This window comes from Physeter macrocephalus, chromosome 4, assembly GCF_002837175.3.
Source record: "Physeter macrocephalus isolate SW-GA chromosome 4, ASM283717v5, whole genome shotgun sequence".
In the NCBI taxonomy this organism is placed as follows: Eukaryota; Metazoa; Chordata; class Mammalia; order Artiodactyla; family Physeteridae; genus Physeter; species Physeter macrocephalus.
Window position 1 is genome coordinate 51,764,002 of NC_041217.1, and position 18,249 is coordinate 51,782,250.

The following is an 18,249-nucleotide window of genomic DNA, read 5'->3' on the forward strand; positions in this document are numbered from 1 at the left end:
AAAAATTCTTCAGAAACATGAATTTTTTTTTTTTTTTTTTTTTTTTTTTTTGGTACGCGGGCCTCTCACTGTTGTGGCCTCTCCCGTTGCAGAGCACAGGCTCCGGACGCGCAGGCTCAGGGGCCATGGCTCACGGGCCCAGCCGCTCCGCGGCATGTGGGAATCTTCCCAGACCGGGGCACGAACCTGTGTCCCCTGCATCGGCAGGCAGACTCTCAACCACTGCACCACCAGGGAAGCCCAGAAATATGATTTTTAAATCTGTATTATAGTCTGTCTTATATGGTCCCTGACTTGGGTAGTTATTTCTACGTTGCTATTCATTTAGGTTATTTCCAGTTTTCTTTTTCTAACTAGAAATAGTGCTACAACAAACATCTTTTTACTTAAATATTATTCAAATCTCTGATTATTTTCTTAGGCTAGAATCCTAGAAGGACAATTTCTGGGTCAAAGGATATGGTGTTTCATGAACAGTGGTTGTACTAATTCTGCTTCCCCAACAGTGGGTGGGAGATCTGGGTCTGAGATAGAGTTGTGGGGAAGATGAACTTTGTCCTTGTTCTTACAGATTTATAGCCTAGCAGGGCTGGGCCTAATTCCCTTTAGGAAAGAAGCGTATTCTAATAAGTTTCATCTGTAAGAGGAATCCAGAAGACAGCATGGGTGCAGTGAATAAGGGAAGGGTGATAGGCATGTAAATGATCAGGGAATGGTGAAGAAGAGGTAGGAACTGATCCCTAGGGGAGGGGGTGATGGCAGTCTTTGGCTTGACTTATCCTGGTTATCCCTTTGTGAATTGCTTTATCATCTCAGGATCAATGGTTCTTTTCCCTCAAAGACTTGCCCCTCTTCTTCCAGGAAGAAGTCAGCCTGCCGTGTCAGGTGGTGCTAAGCGAGGGTTGCATTTATCATTCTCTTTCTTTCCTTCTAGGCCTGCAGATTGTGTTGAAGTCCATCATGAAGGCCATGGTGCCTCTTCTGCAGATTGGCCTTCTGCTCTTCTTTGCCATCCTGATGTTTGCTATCATTGGCTTGGAGTTCTACAGCGGGAAGTTGCACCGAGCTTGCTTCATGAACAATTCAGGTAGGGTCACTATTTTCTGACTTCTGCTTCTTCCTCCCTCTCTCCTCTGGTCATTGGGGTAATTTCAGGGCATTTGGAGGCTGCTTGGGAAAGTATGTCCTATCCCAACCCTAGAATTAGAATCAGAGACTTCCTAGTCAGCAGCTTTATGAGGCACAACCAGCCTAAAGATCCCCATTGTGCATTGATATCGCAAAGCGAATAACCTCTTAGGTTTATAGTTTATTTCAATAGAAGGTCTCAGCTGCCCCATCCCTTGGTAGGAGGCTATCAGAATGCATGTCAAAAACCTTCTGCCTGAAGAATTACCCTTTGTATCTGGCTTCTTTGGCCCACAGCCAGAGAGACCAGGAGTCCGGAGGCAGATCTGGGGCCCTCCAGATCTTGGGGACATTTTCCATCCATGCTCGAGCTCATGACCTTCCCCCTCTCTGCTGTGACCCACACATAGTGTGGAAGAACTGAGGGAGTTCTGAGCATGACTTGGCAGGGGTGCTTGGGAGATTAGCAGGGTACACAGATCTGGCATTCTTGTCTCCCTGTATCTTCTTTGTTCTTTTCAAGTTCAGTAGAGTGCTTTAGGAGGAAAGGGGACAGGGGAGAGGTTGAAGGAGCCCAATTAGGTACCATGTTTTTATGAAAAGTATCTTCAGAGGACACCTTTCACGTTGGATTTTTATTTTTTATTTTTGTCTTCTTTAAGATGAGGAATTTAGGCCATAAAAACAAGGAATTAAGATCCACGGAAGGGACTGTAGTTTATAATTGTTCCCAAGGAACCCAGAAAGAACTAAGGGCCTATCCTGGAGTCTGAAGTTAGAAAATCAGTAAGATTCTGCCTTCAGCTCAGACCTTTCTGGGTGACCCAGTCCTGTAAATTCCCGTGGGACTCAGGAGAAGGTAGAAGATGTGACCTGAGGAAAGAGGGGGTCAGGGGGGAGGCATGTGGAGGAGGCTTCATTTTCACAGGAGGTTGGGAAACATTGGGTTGAACACATGGTATGTGAGCTGTGAGGTGTAGAAATGCCAGAGAAGGGTAGGAGCCGGAGACAAAGAAGGACAAACCTTTCTGTGGGAAACAGAATTGCATGCTTGTGGCCTCCTGGGATCATTTCCAGCTCATGCTAAGCATCGTGTGGTTTATCCTCCACCCTCCAAATGTGTCTGCAGGTATTCTAGAAGGATTTGACCCCCCTCACCCATGTGGTGTGCAGGGCTGCCCAGCTGGTTATGAATGCCGGGACTGGATCGGCCCCAATGATGGGATCACCCAGTTTGATAACATCCTTTTTGCTGTGCTGACTGTCTTCCAGTGCATCACCATGGAAGGGTGGACCACTGTGCTGTACAATGTGAGTAGAGCTGGCGAGGAGCCGGAGCAGGAGGGAAGGATCGTGGAATGGGGCTTCTGGCATGGTTTGGGCTAGTTAGTCTGGGAAAAGGGAGGGCTGGGTGTGTGTGTGTGTGTGTGTGTGTGTAGACTCAACCATGGTTGCCCATAAGGGAGGGCTGGATGTGTGTGTGTGTGTGTGTGTGTGTGTGTGTGTGTGTGTGTATAGACTCAACCATGGTTGCCCTCCCACGGGCTACCTTTACCTTTCCTTCTAACCTGATTCTGTCTGTATAAATAATGGGTGGAACATGGGGTAGCTTACAAAAAGCCCCCTTTAGAAGGACTTCTGGACATAATCTATACTTAGCAGTTTATTTACCTCTGTTTTTTGGCCTCTTGCTAAGTACACAGCTTCTTAATATAGTTAGGAAATTACATGCCATATTTGATGGGTGAACTGCTAGTTAAATCAGGTCAACTCAGCCGTTTTGTTCTGCTACTGGTTCGACATGGTGGAGGGATCCAGTGAGGGGCACCAAGAGGTATAGATTTGTTGGTTGCTGTCTTCAAAGAGCTTACCACTGGTCTGGGAAGGTAGTCCAGTAGTTCCCACCCCTGGCCGCACATTAAATCAGCTGGGAGGGAGCTTTAAAAATTTACACCGCCTGAGCTCTACTCCAGACAAGTTAAGTAGGAATAGCTAGGGGTAAATACCTGTCATTGATTTTTTTTTAAAGCTTCCTAGCTGATTCTAATATGTAGCTTCCCTCAAGAACCATTGCATTACATGCACATAAGTAACACGCTTAATTGTAAGACTCACTAGGGATGCTTGTTGAAAATTCTGATTCACAGGCCCTTGGAGATTTTGATTTCATGTGGCTTTGAATAGTTGGTGAGCTGAGCTACATTTTTTACACGTGCCCCTGGTGATTCATGTGATCAGGCATGTTGGGAAATTCTGAGTTGTTGTACAAGATAAGGCTATCTAACTGTCTGTGTGGGATGTTAGGGTGACCACTGAAGTGTCTTCCATCTCCCAGAGTCTGATCGCAACAAGTTATGAAAGGCATGGTGCAGAGTCTTAAGTTCTAAAATGAAAGGGTGGGGAGGTGTGTGCTTTGATGCATAGGAGGCCTAGGGGGGGCAAAGCAATTTGGGCAAATTGTCTTTGTAAACAGGTGCTCATAAAGGTCTGTACCCTCCTATGCGTACAGCCAGCCCACCCCAAGGCAGATCCCTTTGGAGCAATCATCCATCTTCCTTGCCCTCCCACAGTCTACCTTTACCTTTCCTTCTAACCTGATTCCGTCTATATAAATAATGGGTGGAACACGGGGTGGTTTACAAAAAGCCCCCTTTAGAAGGACTTCTGGACATAATCTATACGGGAAGGAAAGGAAGTGCTGTCTCAGGAGAGACTCAACCAGATTGTCATGGAGGAAGAGCCAGGGTCTGCATAAAGCCCATACAAGTAGGTACCTAGTAAATGTCCATCACTAACCTGGACCCATTTCCAAGCTCCCAGACAGGTAGAGCTTTGCAGAAAAGAGCCACAGGCTATTATGCGGAAGCTCTACAGGGCGGTGAAGCTCTCCAAGGACCAGCGTATGCCCAGAAAGCCCAGGGGTTATGTGTGACCTAGAAAACCCTTGAGGACACTCTGGGATTCTCACCAGTTGTGGGGTGGCAGGAAGGAGGGCAGGGAGGCAAGGTTGATGAGCCCAGTTGCTCCTCATTTGAGATGTGGAGGTTGTCTTGAAGCCGTGTCACTCAGATTAACCAGGCGCCTCTGGAAATGACAGCACTGGCCCCACAGCGGCTGGTTTCATTTGTGGGGCTTTGGGAGGGATGTATTTCAATTATATGTGTAGACTCACCTAAGTGATGTGATAAATGCATTGAAAGCCCGAAGGGAGAAGTGTTGCATTTAAAGATAAAGGCGAGATCTGTTGGTCCTCCGGAGCCAAGGCTCAGAAGGTACTGAGATAAACAGGAATCACTCATCACTGACATTAGTTCCTTTGTTCATTCATTCATTCTTTCAACATATATTAGTGAGCATCTGTGATGTGTCAAGCAGTGTGCTAGGCACTGGGGAAACAGAGGGAGAAAAAAGTGCCATGACCCCTGCTCTCCTGGTGGTCTCTTCAAATTCCAGTCTCTCTCAGGTTATCTATCCAACATAGGTATGGAGGTCACACAGAGACAGTGAACTTGCTCTCCTCTCTAGGTGTGCTGTACCGAGGAAGCAGGGAGAAGAGGTCAAGCTGCAAATCCTCTGAAACCTTTGATTGCATGGGCTCCCAGGGCCACAGACTCACAGTACCTCTGACAATGACATCAGTCATTGAACTTCAGTTTACTGACGGCCTCCTGCTACCCCTGTGGCTGGATCCAGACTTGAGGGAACTCATTGAGCTGTTGGGCTGATTTCCAGAAAGTGGCTGCTTATGGGGCAGAATGAACTCATGCCCACTTTGAAATGACGTCACTTTCCAAAGCATTGGATCTAGGGGGAGGGCATGGAGCCAAGAGTCCACAGGCAGAGGTGATGGTCGTAGTTAGATGGATAACTACCCCTTGATTCAGGAGAAGTTGGATGAAAAAGGCATCCAATTTTCAGCCAGTGGAACAAGGACAAAGTCTGGCTCCTTAGGAAGAGAAGGAGCCATCAAAGTCTGGGCTTCCTTTGAGCAGGAAACTGGGGTGTAAAGCATGGTCCAGGCAGAGCTCTCTTGCAGGAGCTGGATGCACATCCTGGAGTTAGGGTTTTCTGCTACTGGAGGAAGGTTCAGAGCTGTGGACTCTTCAGTCTGGTGGGCGTAGGGCTTGCAATATATGGTGGAGTTACATCATACAAGCATTTGTTAAAGAAACCAAAATTCAACTGAGTGAATTTCAAAGATGTTATTGACTGTATTCAACCATTCATGAATTGGGCAGCATCCTGTCTGTCAGCTGGAAAGGACCTCTGAGGAGCTGTACAAAAAATGAAAGACTTTAATAGGCAGAAGGGCGCTGGACCAGGAAGTTAGTAAGAAGTGGATTAGTTGTGGCAAGGTCACTTTCCTTTGGGGCGTGGCAGGGTTTTATCAGGAAGATGCTGGTGCAGATGACTCACCGGATCACTGGTGCTGAACGGGTGATTCCTGATTGACTGGTTTAAAAGCCCATTTGTGGGAGAGACTGACACTGAAATGAAGTTTTGGATTGGTAACATGGGGCTTAGCATAAGTGACTCTGTTTTGGACCTGTTGTCTTGTTTTAAACACTTTTAATTTACCCAAATTCAACCATTTAGCTTGGACAGGAAAGAGGATCCAGGATGGGGGAAAATAACAATTTAAATAGTACAGACTGGGCTTCCCTGGTGGTGCAGTGGTTAAGAATCCGCCTGCCAATGCAGGGGACATGGGTTCGAGCTCTGGTCCGGGAAGATCCCACATGCTGCGGAGCAACTAAGCCCGTGTGCCACAACTACTGAGCCTGTGCTCTAGAGCCCGTGAGCCACAACTACTGAGCCTGTGTGCCACAATTACTGAGCCCGTGTGCTGCAACTACTGAAGCCCGCACACCTGGAGCTCATACTCCACAACAAGAGAAGCCAGTGCAATGAGAAGCCTGCGCACCTCAACGAAGAGTGGCCCCCGCTCACCGCAATTAGAGCAAGGCTGCACGCAGCAACGAAGACCCAACACAGCCAAAAATAAATAAATTAAAAAATAATTAAAAAATAAATAAATAGGACACACTAATTCACCTACCTCCCCTCTCCCGCTTATGCGCATTGAAAGTATGAGATTAGAGATGCCTAGGATCTTGGTTGAAAACGTGCAGATTCTGAAAGCCCATGTCAATGATACCTGAGTATTTATTTTTCTTCTCGTAATTTTAACTTAAGATTTTATAATGACAAAACTTTACATATCTATTAGAACTGGTTACACACCACTGAATTAACTATGAACAACTAGTCACCTGAGTACTCTAAATAGATGCACGTATATATGTATGTTTCTACATAGAGAAAAATTACCCACTGTGCCTTTTATTATTACCACTGCTAATAAGACGCAGATATAACCGTGTTGATTTCCCTTTCTACCACTATTCCTGGAAGGCCCAATTCACCCAGCCACTGTATTTCTTCACAAAGACCACAAAGAAAAGGGAATCCCTATTTCCCCGTCCAATGCCTCTTCTCTTCAGTGGTTACAACAAAAACGTAAGATTTATCAGCCCCAGTTATAACCAAACCATTAGGAGAACCTTCAGGTTTACACTGTACGCAGAAGCTCTCTCAAACATGTGGACTCAGTTTAACCTTTTCCTGTGTAACTTAAATGCTTCCCTGGTGTTTGCATCCCTTTTCTGCTGCACAGACCCTTCCTAAATGCCTCCTGTGACCTTGTATGGCTCTGCCATTGATTACCGTTGACTTCATTTGCATGTAGCTTTTCTCATGAGCATGCATGATTGTAAGGGTGGGGGAGAGTTCCCATTGTCAGGGCAACCTGGAGTCCTGCGTGCTGTGCTCAATTTAGTCTCTCCCAAAATTTCAACTCCGCTTGGTCACACTCCAACTGTATTCTTGGCTTCCCTCCCTCTTGTGGTAGAAAGATGCAAAGCAGTCTACGGTTCTGCTGGCTGCTTCTTCCTGTTGTGACTGTCTCTCCAAAGGTCTCCTCCATTTGCAGACTCTCCCCGCTTCTTACTAGTTTAATTCCTTTCATTTCTTCTAATCTGGATAGGTGTCGCTTCTCCAGGACAGCACCTTCTCCCTCAGTGCTGTTCACTCCACAGATGTTACCGTGGCTCCATTATTAACTTCTAACCTTCTTCACCTGGGTGAGATGTGGCTCTCGGATCTGGCTTTCTCCCGATTCTGGTCTGAGTCTGATTTCCCTGTTGTCATTCTGGTTTTATGTTCTCTGCTGTTTGTGGTACCAGGAATATAATATACAGGTTTCAGGGGTTCCCAATCGCTGTCTGCAGTTCCTCCAATCTGTGCTCTTCAAGTCCAATATTTTTTATCTGTATTTCTACATTTCATCTATATTTTTCATCAGGCTATTTCTCTTCTCACCTGGTGTTGATAACTCATGCAGATGTGGACATTTCTTGGAGGCGTGCTGTTCTTCGGCTTTGCAGGTACACCAGCTGTATCTGTTATGACTGCCTCGGTGCTCTATGCTGCTGTGGGGAAGATTTTTATACTCTTTCCTGGCTTTTGGAAAGAAGAGGCAACCTGTGGTCTGATGCTTTCTGAGATTCTTGCTCACTCTCAGAAGTCCTTTGGTCTGTGACAGAGCCTGTGACGCTCCTTTAAGTTGCCTTCTCCCAGCTACACATAGTTAATATTTGCTAAATGGTTAACAGAGAATTCACTTTTTGCCTCGTTGCTGTTTTGCTTATGTATGTTGAAAGAATAATGCCATATCCGAGGGTTGCTGGAAAACAGCCATCTCCAGCTTCCTGAAGTTTCTCTGATTTTATAGTATCTGCAGAGAACGTGTTCAGTGCTGAGTTCCATGCGACTAGGGAATGTTGTCTACTCATCTCTGCTTTAGTTTTCATCACCACCTCCTCCACATGCTCTGGGAACAGAACATACTCAGAGCTCATTTGACAGATAGGGGCCAGGAACCTACCATCCTCTTACGGTGTCAGAGTGATAAGGTATACCAGCTGACCTAGGATAAGGTGTCTAGTTGGTAAAATTTGTAGACTCCTGTAACCGATCAGTCATGCTCTGCAATAGGCTTTTTCCCCACATCCCTGTCTGCGCGAGCCTGTTCCTGTGTCCGTGCAGTTGTCTGGGTCCCTGTAATACAGATGACACCTGGAATCTGATACCAGTGTCTGTTCACCTGTGACTTGTCTAATACACAAAGGGATTGAGAAGTGGATACCGGAAGTTAGTCTGCCCCTTTCCCATGAAGGCTGAGAGGTGAAGTAGATGGGGAGGAAGATAAAGAATTGAGTTTGGACATGAATGAAAAATTTGCGATGCTTATTTGATATGGTGGTGTAAGGAGAGAGTTGGGTAAATGAATTCAGGGTAGAAGCCTAGGCTGGAGATAATAAATTTGGGAGTTTTCTGTGTATAGAATAGTATTTAAAGTCTGAAAACTGGATAAACCATCAAGGAAGGGAATAGCTAACTATAGAGAAGAGGTTCCAGAACTAAGTTCCAGTGTTAAGATGTGGGTGAGTTAAGGAGTTAGCAAGAAGACTGAGAAGGAACAGTAGGGGGTCGTGGTGTCCTATAGGCCAAGAGAAGAGAGTGCTTCAGGAAGGAGGAAGTAGCAGTGATCAGCTGAGTCAAATGCTGCCTGGAGATGGGTCAAGGGAGATAGGGGTTAAGAATTAATCATCTGAGGCCAGGAGGGGAAAGTGGGAGGGGCGAAAACGCGATTGGAGAAGGTTTAAGAGAGGTTTGGAGACAGCCATACAGACCGTTGTGTTGAGTTTTATTGAAAGAGAAGCAGAGAGTGGGGCAGGTAGAAGAAATACCATTTGCTTTTTGGTGAGAATGAGTCATTCAAGGTAAAAATCATTGCTGCTGGAGAGAGAGGACAGTTGGTGGAGCACCCTTCTAAAGCAGGTGAGAGGGGGTGGGCTCCTAGCCCATCAGAGCACAGGTGGAGGGCCGGGCTTGGAGCCCAGCTTCATGGTTCATCCATAGTCCTAGGAGGGAGGCCGCAGAGGCTGGAATGGGGGTAGATGTGGTGACGAAAGCATGTAGAAATTCCCCTATTGCTTCTATTGTCTCGATGAAATAGAAAGTCAGGTCATCAGCAGAAGGTGGAAGGAGGGAAATGCTGGAAGTTTGAGCGAGGGACTAAGTGCAGTGGGGATCTGATCGCCGGGCAGCATTCAGGACCCACTCTGCGTTAATGGTGCTGGGGTGAAAGTGAGACCAGCGAATGTGCTGTGTTTAAGTTCAGGCAAGGAAGTAGGTGGAGAGTTGGCTTTCACCAGAGTAGTTCTAACTGGTGAGCACAATAAAATGAGAATCAAGAGAGGTGGAATTTGAGCTGGGTAGAGAGGAAAGAGGTGGGGAGGCGGGGGGAGACTGTGAAAAGGGAGTAAATGGATTATAGGCCTTTTTTCAAATGTTACTCTGGAATCTCCTGGACAAATTCAGTCTATGGAATGAGTTTGAGAAACCTGTCTCATTGCATAGAAGAAGTAGGAAGTGAGCTTTAAAACCAGCTGTTCTGATTTCTAATTCGGTGCTTGAACTGCCCCCAGTAGAGGGAGAGTGAATGAGTGAGGGGGGTGTGTCTCCGTGAGCAGAGTAAGCTGTGACAGAAGGTGTGGCAAACCTCCTGGGCCCTCCCAGACTTCACTCCTGGGCACCTCGGCCCACATCAGCCCAATTCAGAGCATTGACTGGGGAAACTTTGGGGGACTGAAACCTACCAGGCCCGCCCACCTTCCTCTCTAGCACTGTACTCTGTAATCCTGGTTTCTTCCTCAGAGTGTCTCTTTTGAAAAACACATTGAGGTGGATGGACCTAGAGTTTGTCATACAGAGTGAAGTTAAGTCAGAAAGAGAAAAACAAATACCGTATGCTAACACATATATATGGAATCTAAAAAAAAAAAAAATGGTTCTGAAGAATCTAGGGGCAGGACAGGAATAAAGACGCAGACATAGAGAATGGACTTGAGGACACAGGGAGGGGGAAGGGTAAGCTGGGACAAAGTGAGAGAGTGGCATGGACATATATACACTACCAAACGTAAAATAGATAGCTAGTGGGAAGCAGCCGCATGGCACAGGGAGATCAGCTGGGTGCTTTGTGATCACCTAGAGAGGTGGGATAGGGAGGGTGGGAGGGAGACGCAAGAGGGAGGAGATATGGGGATATATGTATATGCATAGCTGATTCACTTTGTTATGCAGCAGAAACTAACACACCGTTGTAAAGCAATTATACTCCAATAAAGATGTTAAAAAAAAATAAAGATATCGGCTTTTCAGGTGGAAAAAAAAAACCATTTATGTTTGTAGCTTCTGCTGCTGCCTTTGGCAGCCTATTCTCCATGTGAATCACTTGCCCTCCCTCTAAACCCTGCAATGCCTTTCTCCTGCTCCCCGCCCTCTGGGCTGGAGCCCGGGGTCCACAGTTTCCAGTCCCTGGCTCCCTCCGTGGGATAAAAAAACAACAACTGTGGTTTGCTTTCTTTCTCCTTCCCATCCATAGCTGCTTCTACCCTGAAATTATTCCCACTCTTTCATATCCATTTTGATTTCTTAATAACTTGTCAAACCAGAGATGTCATCGTGTTTAGGGTTGATTCCAAATATGCGAAGTTTGCCTCCTGATCAGGTGCCTGAATTTCACACCACGAACACGCCAGGCCAGTCTCCAGATCTTTTGTCTGTGCAGGACCACTAAGCTGGCTCAGGGCTCTTTGCCTTTCTTTTAGCCCACTCTAATACACAGTGTAATTTCTGATCCGTGGCCAGAGGCCTCAGGTGCCTGGTGTGTCATGCAGCCTTAGGCTATGATCTCTCTGTTCTGAGGCAACCCCAGGCCTTAGGACTAAGGGGCAGAAATTTACTGGGGGTGATGTGTTGCTGACTCAGTTGCTGTTTCAGGTACTTTCAACTGGCTCACTCTGGAGGCCAAATCCTTACGGAATCCCAGCCAGACGGGATGGCACAGTGCCAGCCTCTGGCACTAGGCAGCCAGAAGGTCTCTATTCATTTTTCCCTCAATTTATCATTCACTAGAAAAATATTTATTGAGGACTTTCTTTCAGTGCCCCTCAGAGTTTGGGCCGTCTTAGAATTGCCTGGGGGCAATTAATGTAATTTCAGATTCCTGGGCTCTGCCTGGGTCTAATGAACTGGCAGCTACAGAGGTAGGAAGAAGGAATCTGTATTTTTAACAAGCTCCCTTGCGATTCTGAGGCCACAGTGAAGTGTGACAGTGACAGTTCCGTGTGGCTGTAATGACTGGGCCTGGGGAGGGTGAAGTGGGAGCATACTAAAGAGAAAGCCTTCAGAAGGCCCGTCTCCCCCACTACATGGATTTCTACGAGGTCCCACTTTAACCAAAATTTGTCTAATATAAAGTGATTGACACACAGTGAGCTCTCAGGAAAGAGGACCAGGACCAGTGGCATTTCCATCCTCCTGAGGGCACTTTGCTGGCTGCCTCCCTCCCACACCTGCAGGGTCTCTTCTCCCTCTCCCATCCTGACACCTCTGCCCTTTGCCCTGGATTAGGGACTTGTCAGCTGAGATCCCTAGGTGACTTTGGTGGCTTTCCAAAATTGTCTCAAAAAAATTTTTTTAACATCTTTATTGGAGTATAATTGCTTTACAGTGGTGTGTTCGTTTCTGCTTTACAACAAAGTGAATCAGTTATACATATACACATGTCCCCATATCCCCTACCTCTTGCATCTCCCTCCCTATCCCACCCCTCTAGGTGGTCACAAAGCACCCAGCTGATCTCCCTGTGCCATGCGGCTGCTTCCCACTAGCTATCCACCCTACGTTTGGTGGTGTATATATGTCCATGCCACTCTCTCACTTCGTCCCAGCTTACCCTTCCCCCTCCCAGTTTCCTCAAGTCCATTCTCTACATCTGCGTTGTTTTTAAAATATATCTGTTTTTTTTGACTTTTTGTAGAATTGAAGTGTAGTTGATTTACAATGTTTCAGGTGTACAGCAAAGTGATTCAGTTTTATATATATATATATGTATTCTTTTTCAGATTCTTTTCCATTATAGGTTATTAGAAGATATTGAATATAGTTCCCTGTGCTATCCAGTAGGTCCTTGTTGTTTATCTGTTTTCTATATGGTAGTGTGTATCTCTTAATCCCAAATTCCTAATTTATCCTTACCCCGCCCTTTCCCCTTTGATAACTGTAAGTTTGTTTTCTATGTCTGTGAGTCTATTTCTGTTTTGTAAATAAGTTCATTTGTATCATTTTTTATTGATTCCACATGTAAGTGATATCATATTATATTTGTCTTTCTCTGTCTGACTTACTTCACTTAGTATGATAATCTCTAGTTCCATCCATGTTGCTGCAGATGGCATTATTTCATTCTTTTCTTTGGCTGAGTAATACTCCATTTTGTATATATATATATATATATATATATGCACCACATCTTCTTTATCCATTCATCTGTCGATGGACACTTAGGTTGCTTCCATGTCTTGATTATTAAATAGTGCTGCTATGAATACTGGGGTTCATGTATCTTTTCAAATTAGAGTTTTTGTCTTTTCTGCATATATGCCCTGGAGTGGAATTGCTGGATCATATGGTAACTTTATTTTTAGTTTTTTGAGGAACCTCCATACTGTTCTCCATAGTGGCTGTACCAGTTTGCATTCCCACCAACAGTGTAGGAGGGTTCCCTTTTCTCCACACCCTCTCCAGCGTTTATTATTTGTAGACTTTTTGATGATGGCCATTCTGACTGGTGTGAGGTGATACCTCACTGTAGGTTTGATTTGCATTTCTCTAATGATTATCGATGTTGAGCATCTTTTCACGCGCCTGTTGGCCATCTGTATGTTTTTTTTGAAAGAATGTCTATTTAGGTCTTCCACCCATTTTTTGACTGGGTTGTTTGTAAGCTGTTTGTGTGTTTTGGAAATTAATCCCTTGTCAATTGCATCATTTGCAAATATTTCCTCCTATTCCGTGATTTGTCTTTTCGTTTTGTTTATAGTTAAAATATATTTTTTAACTGTTACACTTCCTTGAATACAAGATACATACCATTGATTATAAGGTCTACTAAAAAGTTAATAATGGCAATTCCGGGGGGGAACCCCTACTACATTCTGTGTTTTACATATTCGTATATTCTTAGTTCTAAAACCTTTGTCTGTAAAGAAAGGTGTATCTTAGAACTGAGGAAGTAGAAAATGATGGAAAAAAAAACTAATTTAAAAAGCCACACGTGGGCTTCCCTGGTGGCGCAGTGGTTGAGAGTCCGCCTGCCGATGCAGGGGACACGGGTTCGTGCCCCGGTCCGGGAGGATCCCACATGCCGCGGAGCAACTGGGCCCGTGAGCCGTGGCTGCTGAGCCTGCGCGTCCGGAGCCTGTGCTCCGCAGCGGGAGAGGCCACAACAGTGAGAGGCCCGCGTACCGCAAAAAAAAAAAAAAAAAAAAAAGCCACACGTAATCAATGTTTTCGAGACCAAATTTTCATACTTGGAGACCGCTCATGATCACCCTGGCTTATTTGTACAGACCTTGGAGTAAAGTTCCCTTTGCCATCTCTGTGTTCGTTTGAACTTTGTGTAAATGTGCTATTAGAAGGCTGGTAGTTCTGTGTTAGTCTTTTTAAAAAATTCAGACCTGAGCTTGTTTGCTCACAGACAGTGATATAAGTGAGCACACTATTACTTTTCTGTATGATTCAGGATTTTCTCGGTACTATGAAACTAAAACCAAATACAGAAATAAACTGGATGTCAAAGCTGATTCAAGACTGCAGCAGTCATCCTACCACCGGCTTCAATGCTCATCTTCCCCAAAACCACCTTATGTTTTGAGCGATTGATTCTACATTACATACATGTTTTGTATTATAGATGCATATATATATATATATATATATATAAAATAGCAAAAATACATTTATGCCAAAGGTGTTCCTCTCTGTAAGTTTTCTGCATTGATGTTCTGATGTTCTTGTTTGAAACAATGATTTCTGTTACTAGACCTGGTATAACAGTGGTTAGGTATCCTGGTCCCACCCTTACTACCTTTTGGACCTGGACAACTTAACCTCTGTGCCTTATTGTCCTTATCTGTAATGTGAGGATAATTTCGGTACCCCCCTCACAGAGTTGTAGTAAGAATTAAATGAGATATCTTGGATAAAGCCCTTGACATGTGCCTAGCACATAGGAAACACTAATGGTGTTAAATAATTATTTAGAACATTTTGTGAAAACCACTCATATAGGGGAGACAAGCAGAACATCTTCTTCCACTGCCCACTCGCTGTCCAGATCTTCTCCTCTCCGACTGGTCCTTTCCTATCTCTCCGCCTAGCCACTTAGTACCTTTCATATGCATCTTTGCCAATCTTACATTCATGTTTTTTGACTTAGTTTTTCCTCCAAAACATTGGCCACTTCCTCCACAGAGCCTTCTCTGACAATCCCTGAAAACTCAAAGGAAAAGAGATCTTTCCTCTAAGCCCTCTCCCCCAGACCTAAACGTCAGTAGCGTTCATCTGGTGCTTTTCCCAGATTCCCCTATCAGGAGTTGTCTTTTAGGTGCCTCTGTCCCTTTTCCCTTTCAAAACACCATTCTGTCTTCTGGCATCAACCACAGTTCCCCAGACATGATTATGTATTCAGTAAATATCCATCAATAGGCTAATTTCACAGAGAGGCTCTGTGAACCCACCCAGGGTGCCCTGGCTTCCAGGCCGCCCAGCTGTCAGCATATGCAGCATAGGGTCTAGGTTCAGATGAAGGAGCTGCTGTCGGTAAGGACACAGCTAATGCTGGACAGTGGGCTGTCCCCACTGTTACCGCCGTCTGCTTTCCCTGCTGTGCTCCAGCTCAGCGCCATGCTCCCTTCTCCTGTGACAGGTAGAGGCACACACAAAAAACCCAACTAGTGAAAGGTAGGGGGACTGTAATTTATTGGAATGTTTACACAGGGTTTGTGTGTAATTAGTAGTTAATTCTGTGACACAGTTGGCCTTCCTGGCTTGGAACCTGGCTCTGAAATGCTCTTAAAGAGACCCAGACCTAAGAGATGGCAATCTGAGACATGGTTAGGGTTTGGAAACAGAACAAAGAGAAAGTATGCCCTGTTTTCTGTGATGAAACATGACCAGGAACAGCCCCAAATTGAAGACTCCCTACACACACACACACACACACACACACACACACACACACACACACACACACAGTTTCTGGGATCACTTTCTGTGGCTGAATCCACCTTTTACAAGTTTCATTTTTTACCTTTGAGAACATGACCTTGGGATTTGATACTTACACTGAGGATAGGGGGGTAGCCACCAGACCCCCTTCTGCCATGAGCCCTGTGATCACAGGCAAAACACTTATGTCAGATGAGTGTCAGATGAGTAAATAAACGTGCCTTAGTCTTCTCATTAGTAATATGCGGGTAATACCACCAGCTGTTCCTAACCTCAAGAGTCTTGTAGCAATTACATGAGATAAAACATATGAAAGTGCTTTGAAAAAGACCCTCATTCTTTGCTTTATGAGTGCTTCCTTTTTTTAAAAAAAAAACATCTTTATTGGAGTATAATTGCTTTACAATGGTGTGTTAGTTTCTGCTGTATAACAAAGTGAATCAGCTATACATATACATATATCCCTATATCTCCTTCTTCTTGCGTCTCCCTCCTTTTTGCTTATAAGAGCTGTGTACTTATAAGCTCGATTTTGCTAAGTGAGCTTTTTTGTGTGTTTTTTGTTTTGCTTATTCAAATAGAGTATCTGATTGCTGCTGGGGGCATGTAAGGCAAATTCTCCCATCATGTTTCCTTTTCCTTAGCTTCCATTTGCTCTATGTATTGGGAGCTCTCATGGCCTGTGCTTTTGCTTTGAAGTGTAGTGTTATTTATATTATGTGCATGTTGAAAAACATACCTGTAGTTGATGCTAAAATGGCTTCTGAACACATTTTAAGTATTCATAGCAGTTCTTACTAACTTGAATTACCTCTGGATAACTGGCGAAATGCTGATGTTACAGCTGCTCTCAAATTCTAACATACTTCAGGACTTTCTACACTTTGTGTTAGGGCAGACCTGACATTTATCTCCAGCAGTGTTCCTGAATGGGCTGGGACTGAGCCCTTGATGAAGTTTTTCGCAGGCTGGCATAATGAGAAAATAATAGCAATACAGTTTTTTGGGAAGCTAAATTTGTTCAACTTGAAGTTGAATTTTCAAAGTTAATATCTTTTCTTGGCAGAAGAAAAAGTTAACAACTGTATGGCAAGCCCATATTCTTTTGTATTTGTTTTGTGAAAATTCTCTGATCTGTGAAAGTTGAAAAAAAATAACTATGGTTATATAGATTTTATCTATATAATAGACTAATCTATTAATATAATTACATTGATGTAAATAATTTACTTGTGAATGCATAATATCGCTATTAGCAGCTTGGCATGTGAGTTTTTTGTTTGTTTGTTTGTTTGTTTTTCCCCATTCTGGTGACAGTGAGCTTTTTCCATTAATTTTAACAGGAATTAGTAGTTGCTTATGTGACTTGTCACCAAAGAACGAATATTTTAGAAAACCAGTTAGGCTGGCATAGCGAATACCATAAGGAATAGGTAGTGTTCAACATGGGGTTGTACTCAGAAGATCTGGGTTCAAGTTCAGGTTTTATTTTCTGTCTACTCCCCCCTGCCCCACACCATGATCTTAGGCAAGTCACATGACCTCAGTGAGGCTCATCTTCCTCTTCCGTTAGCTTGGAACACTTAGTTCATATTATGGTTGTAAGAATTAAATCAGAATGTATGTATGAAAGGGCTTTGTGCACCAAGATATGCTTTATAAATTTAAGGTATCGTTAAAATAGTTTAAGGTTATGAACAGTGATGTTCAGAGGATTTCTGGTTTTGAGCTTCACAGTAATCAGTTTTTCACATATCATCTTTAAATGTGTTTTGGCAGGTATGGTCAGTGGTATCCCTAGGAAGTAAGGCAGAATATATATTCAAAATATCGTTAGGATCTTTCTCTTTCCTTTGTGCACAAAACATGGTACCGTGACCTTTTCCAACTGTTTCCTTGATGATGTAAAAACAGAGCCACCACTCCCGGAGTCTTTTGTATAAAAAGAGCAGATTTCTAGATGAAGCAGAAAAGAAAGGGAGTGTGGGAACGTGAGTCCTTTTCCGAGGGACCCCACCTTGATCTGAATGACCAAGGTGTGCCTCCACCTGCCTTTGGGGGTGCTGCTAATTACAGCTGTGCCATTGAATCAGAGAGGCTGCCCTTCCTGATTTGGAAGGAAAGGCAGGACTGAAAGGGCAGCAGGCACGCGCACACCCAGGTGATCACGCCTCCCTCACCGCCAGTCGTGATCACATTCGAGCTCTTGGCAACGTGTCCCCCAAACCCAGGTGGGGCTGGGGTAGTTCGCCAGGCTGGCGCATCTCTGTCACAGCCTCCCTTTCTCCCAGGGTTTCCAATCAGGGCTCTTTCTCTCTCTCTCTCTCTCTCCGTCTTCCTTCCCTTCCCCAGGTCTCCCACTCTCTTCTCTCTCTGTGACAGGTTCCTCTTCCTTAGCAGGTGGCGTTGGAGTGGCATGACACAGCCCCTCAGGGAGCGCGCCACCTGAATGGGCTGGGAAGAGCAGAGAGGCACCCATGGCTAATGGCTAAGTCACCAAGGTCATGCCCCCCAAAGAGTGGGCAGTGGGGTTCCAGTCCTGGGAATTACAGACTCTGTGGCCTCGTTGGGCCAGCAGTCTCGGTCTACCCTCCGGGACCCCAGTCTACCCGGGAACACGAACCTTGCCTGTCATCCTGCACTACTAGAAGCAGCTGTGACTGTCGGCCCACTGAGCCTGGGAAAGGTTACCGTGGAGAGTACCCGCCCCTATTTAGTCTGTGTGCACGTGTGTGACAGGGTGAGACAGAGGACGCGTGCCTCTCTTTTGTACCCAAGTTATTTATTGCATTTGTCTTACGACTTCCATTTAGAGCTAAATAAACTGCAAAGTGGGTTATTTAGCCAGATCTCGGGTGTCTTCAGCAAGTGGGGAAGTGGGCGGTGAGGAGGGAGAAAGATGGGAGCTTGGGCAGAGGA

At 44.9% G+C, this 18,249-nt stretch overlaps 1 protein-coding gene across 2 annotated transcripts in view; it reads left to right on the forward strand.

Annotated features, from left to right (window-relative positions):
- Positions 1-18,249, forward strand: part of CACNA1E (calcium voltage-gated channel subunit alpha1 E) — a 303,184-nt gene that overhangs the window by 93,787 nt on the left and 191,148 nt on the right. For both annotated transcript variants that reach the window (XM_007105781.2, XM_007105782.2), the window contains exons 5-6: positions 935-1,087; positions 2,258-2,439. In XM_007105781.2, the coding sequence (XP_007105843.1) occupies positions 935-1,087; positions 2,258-2,439 (335 nt within the window). The remainder of the gene's footprint in view (positions 1-934; positions 1,088-2,257; positions 2,440-18,249) is intronic.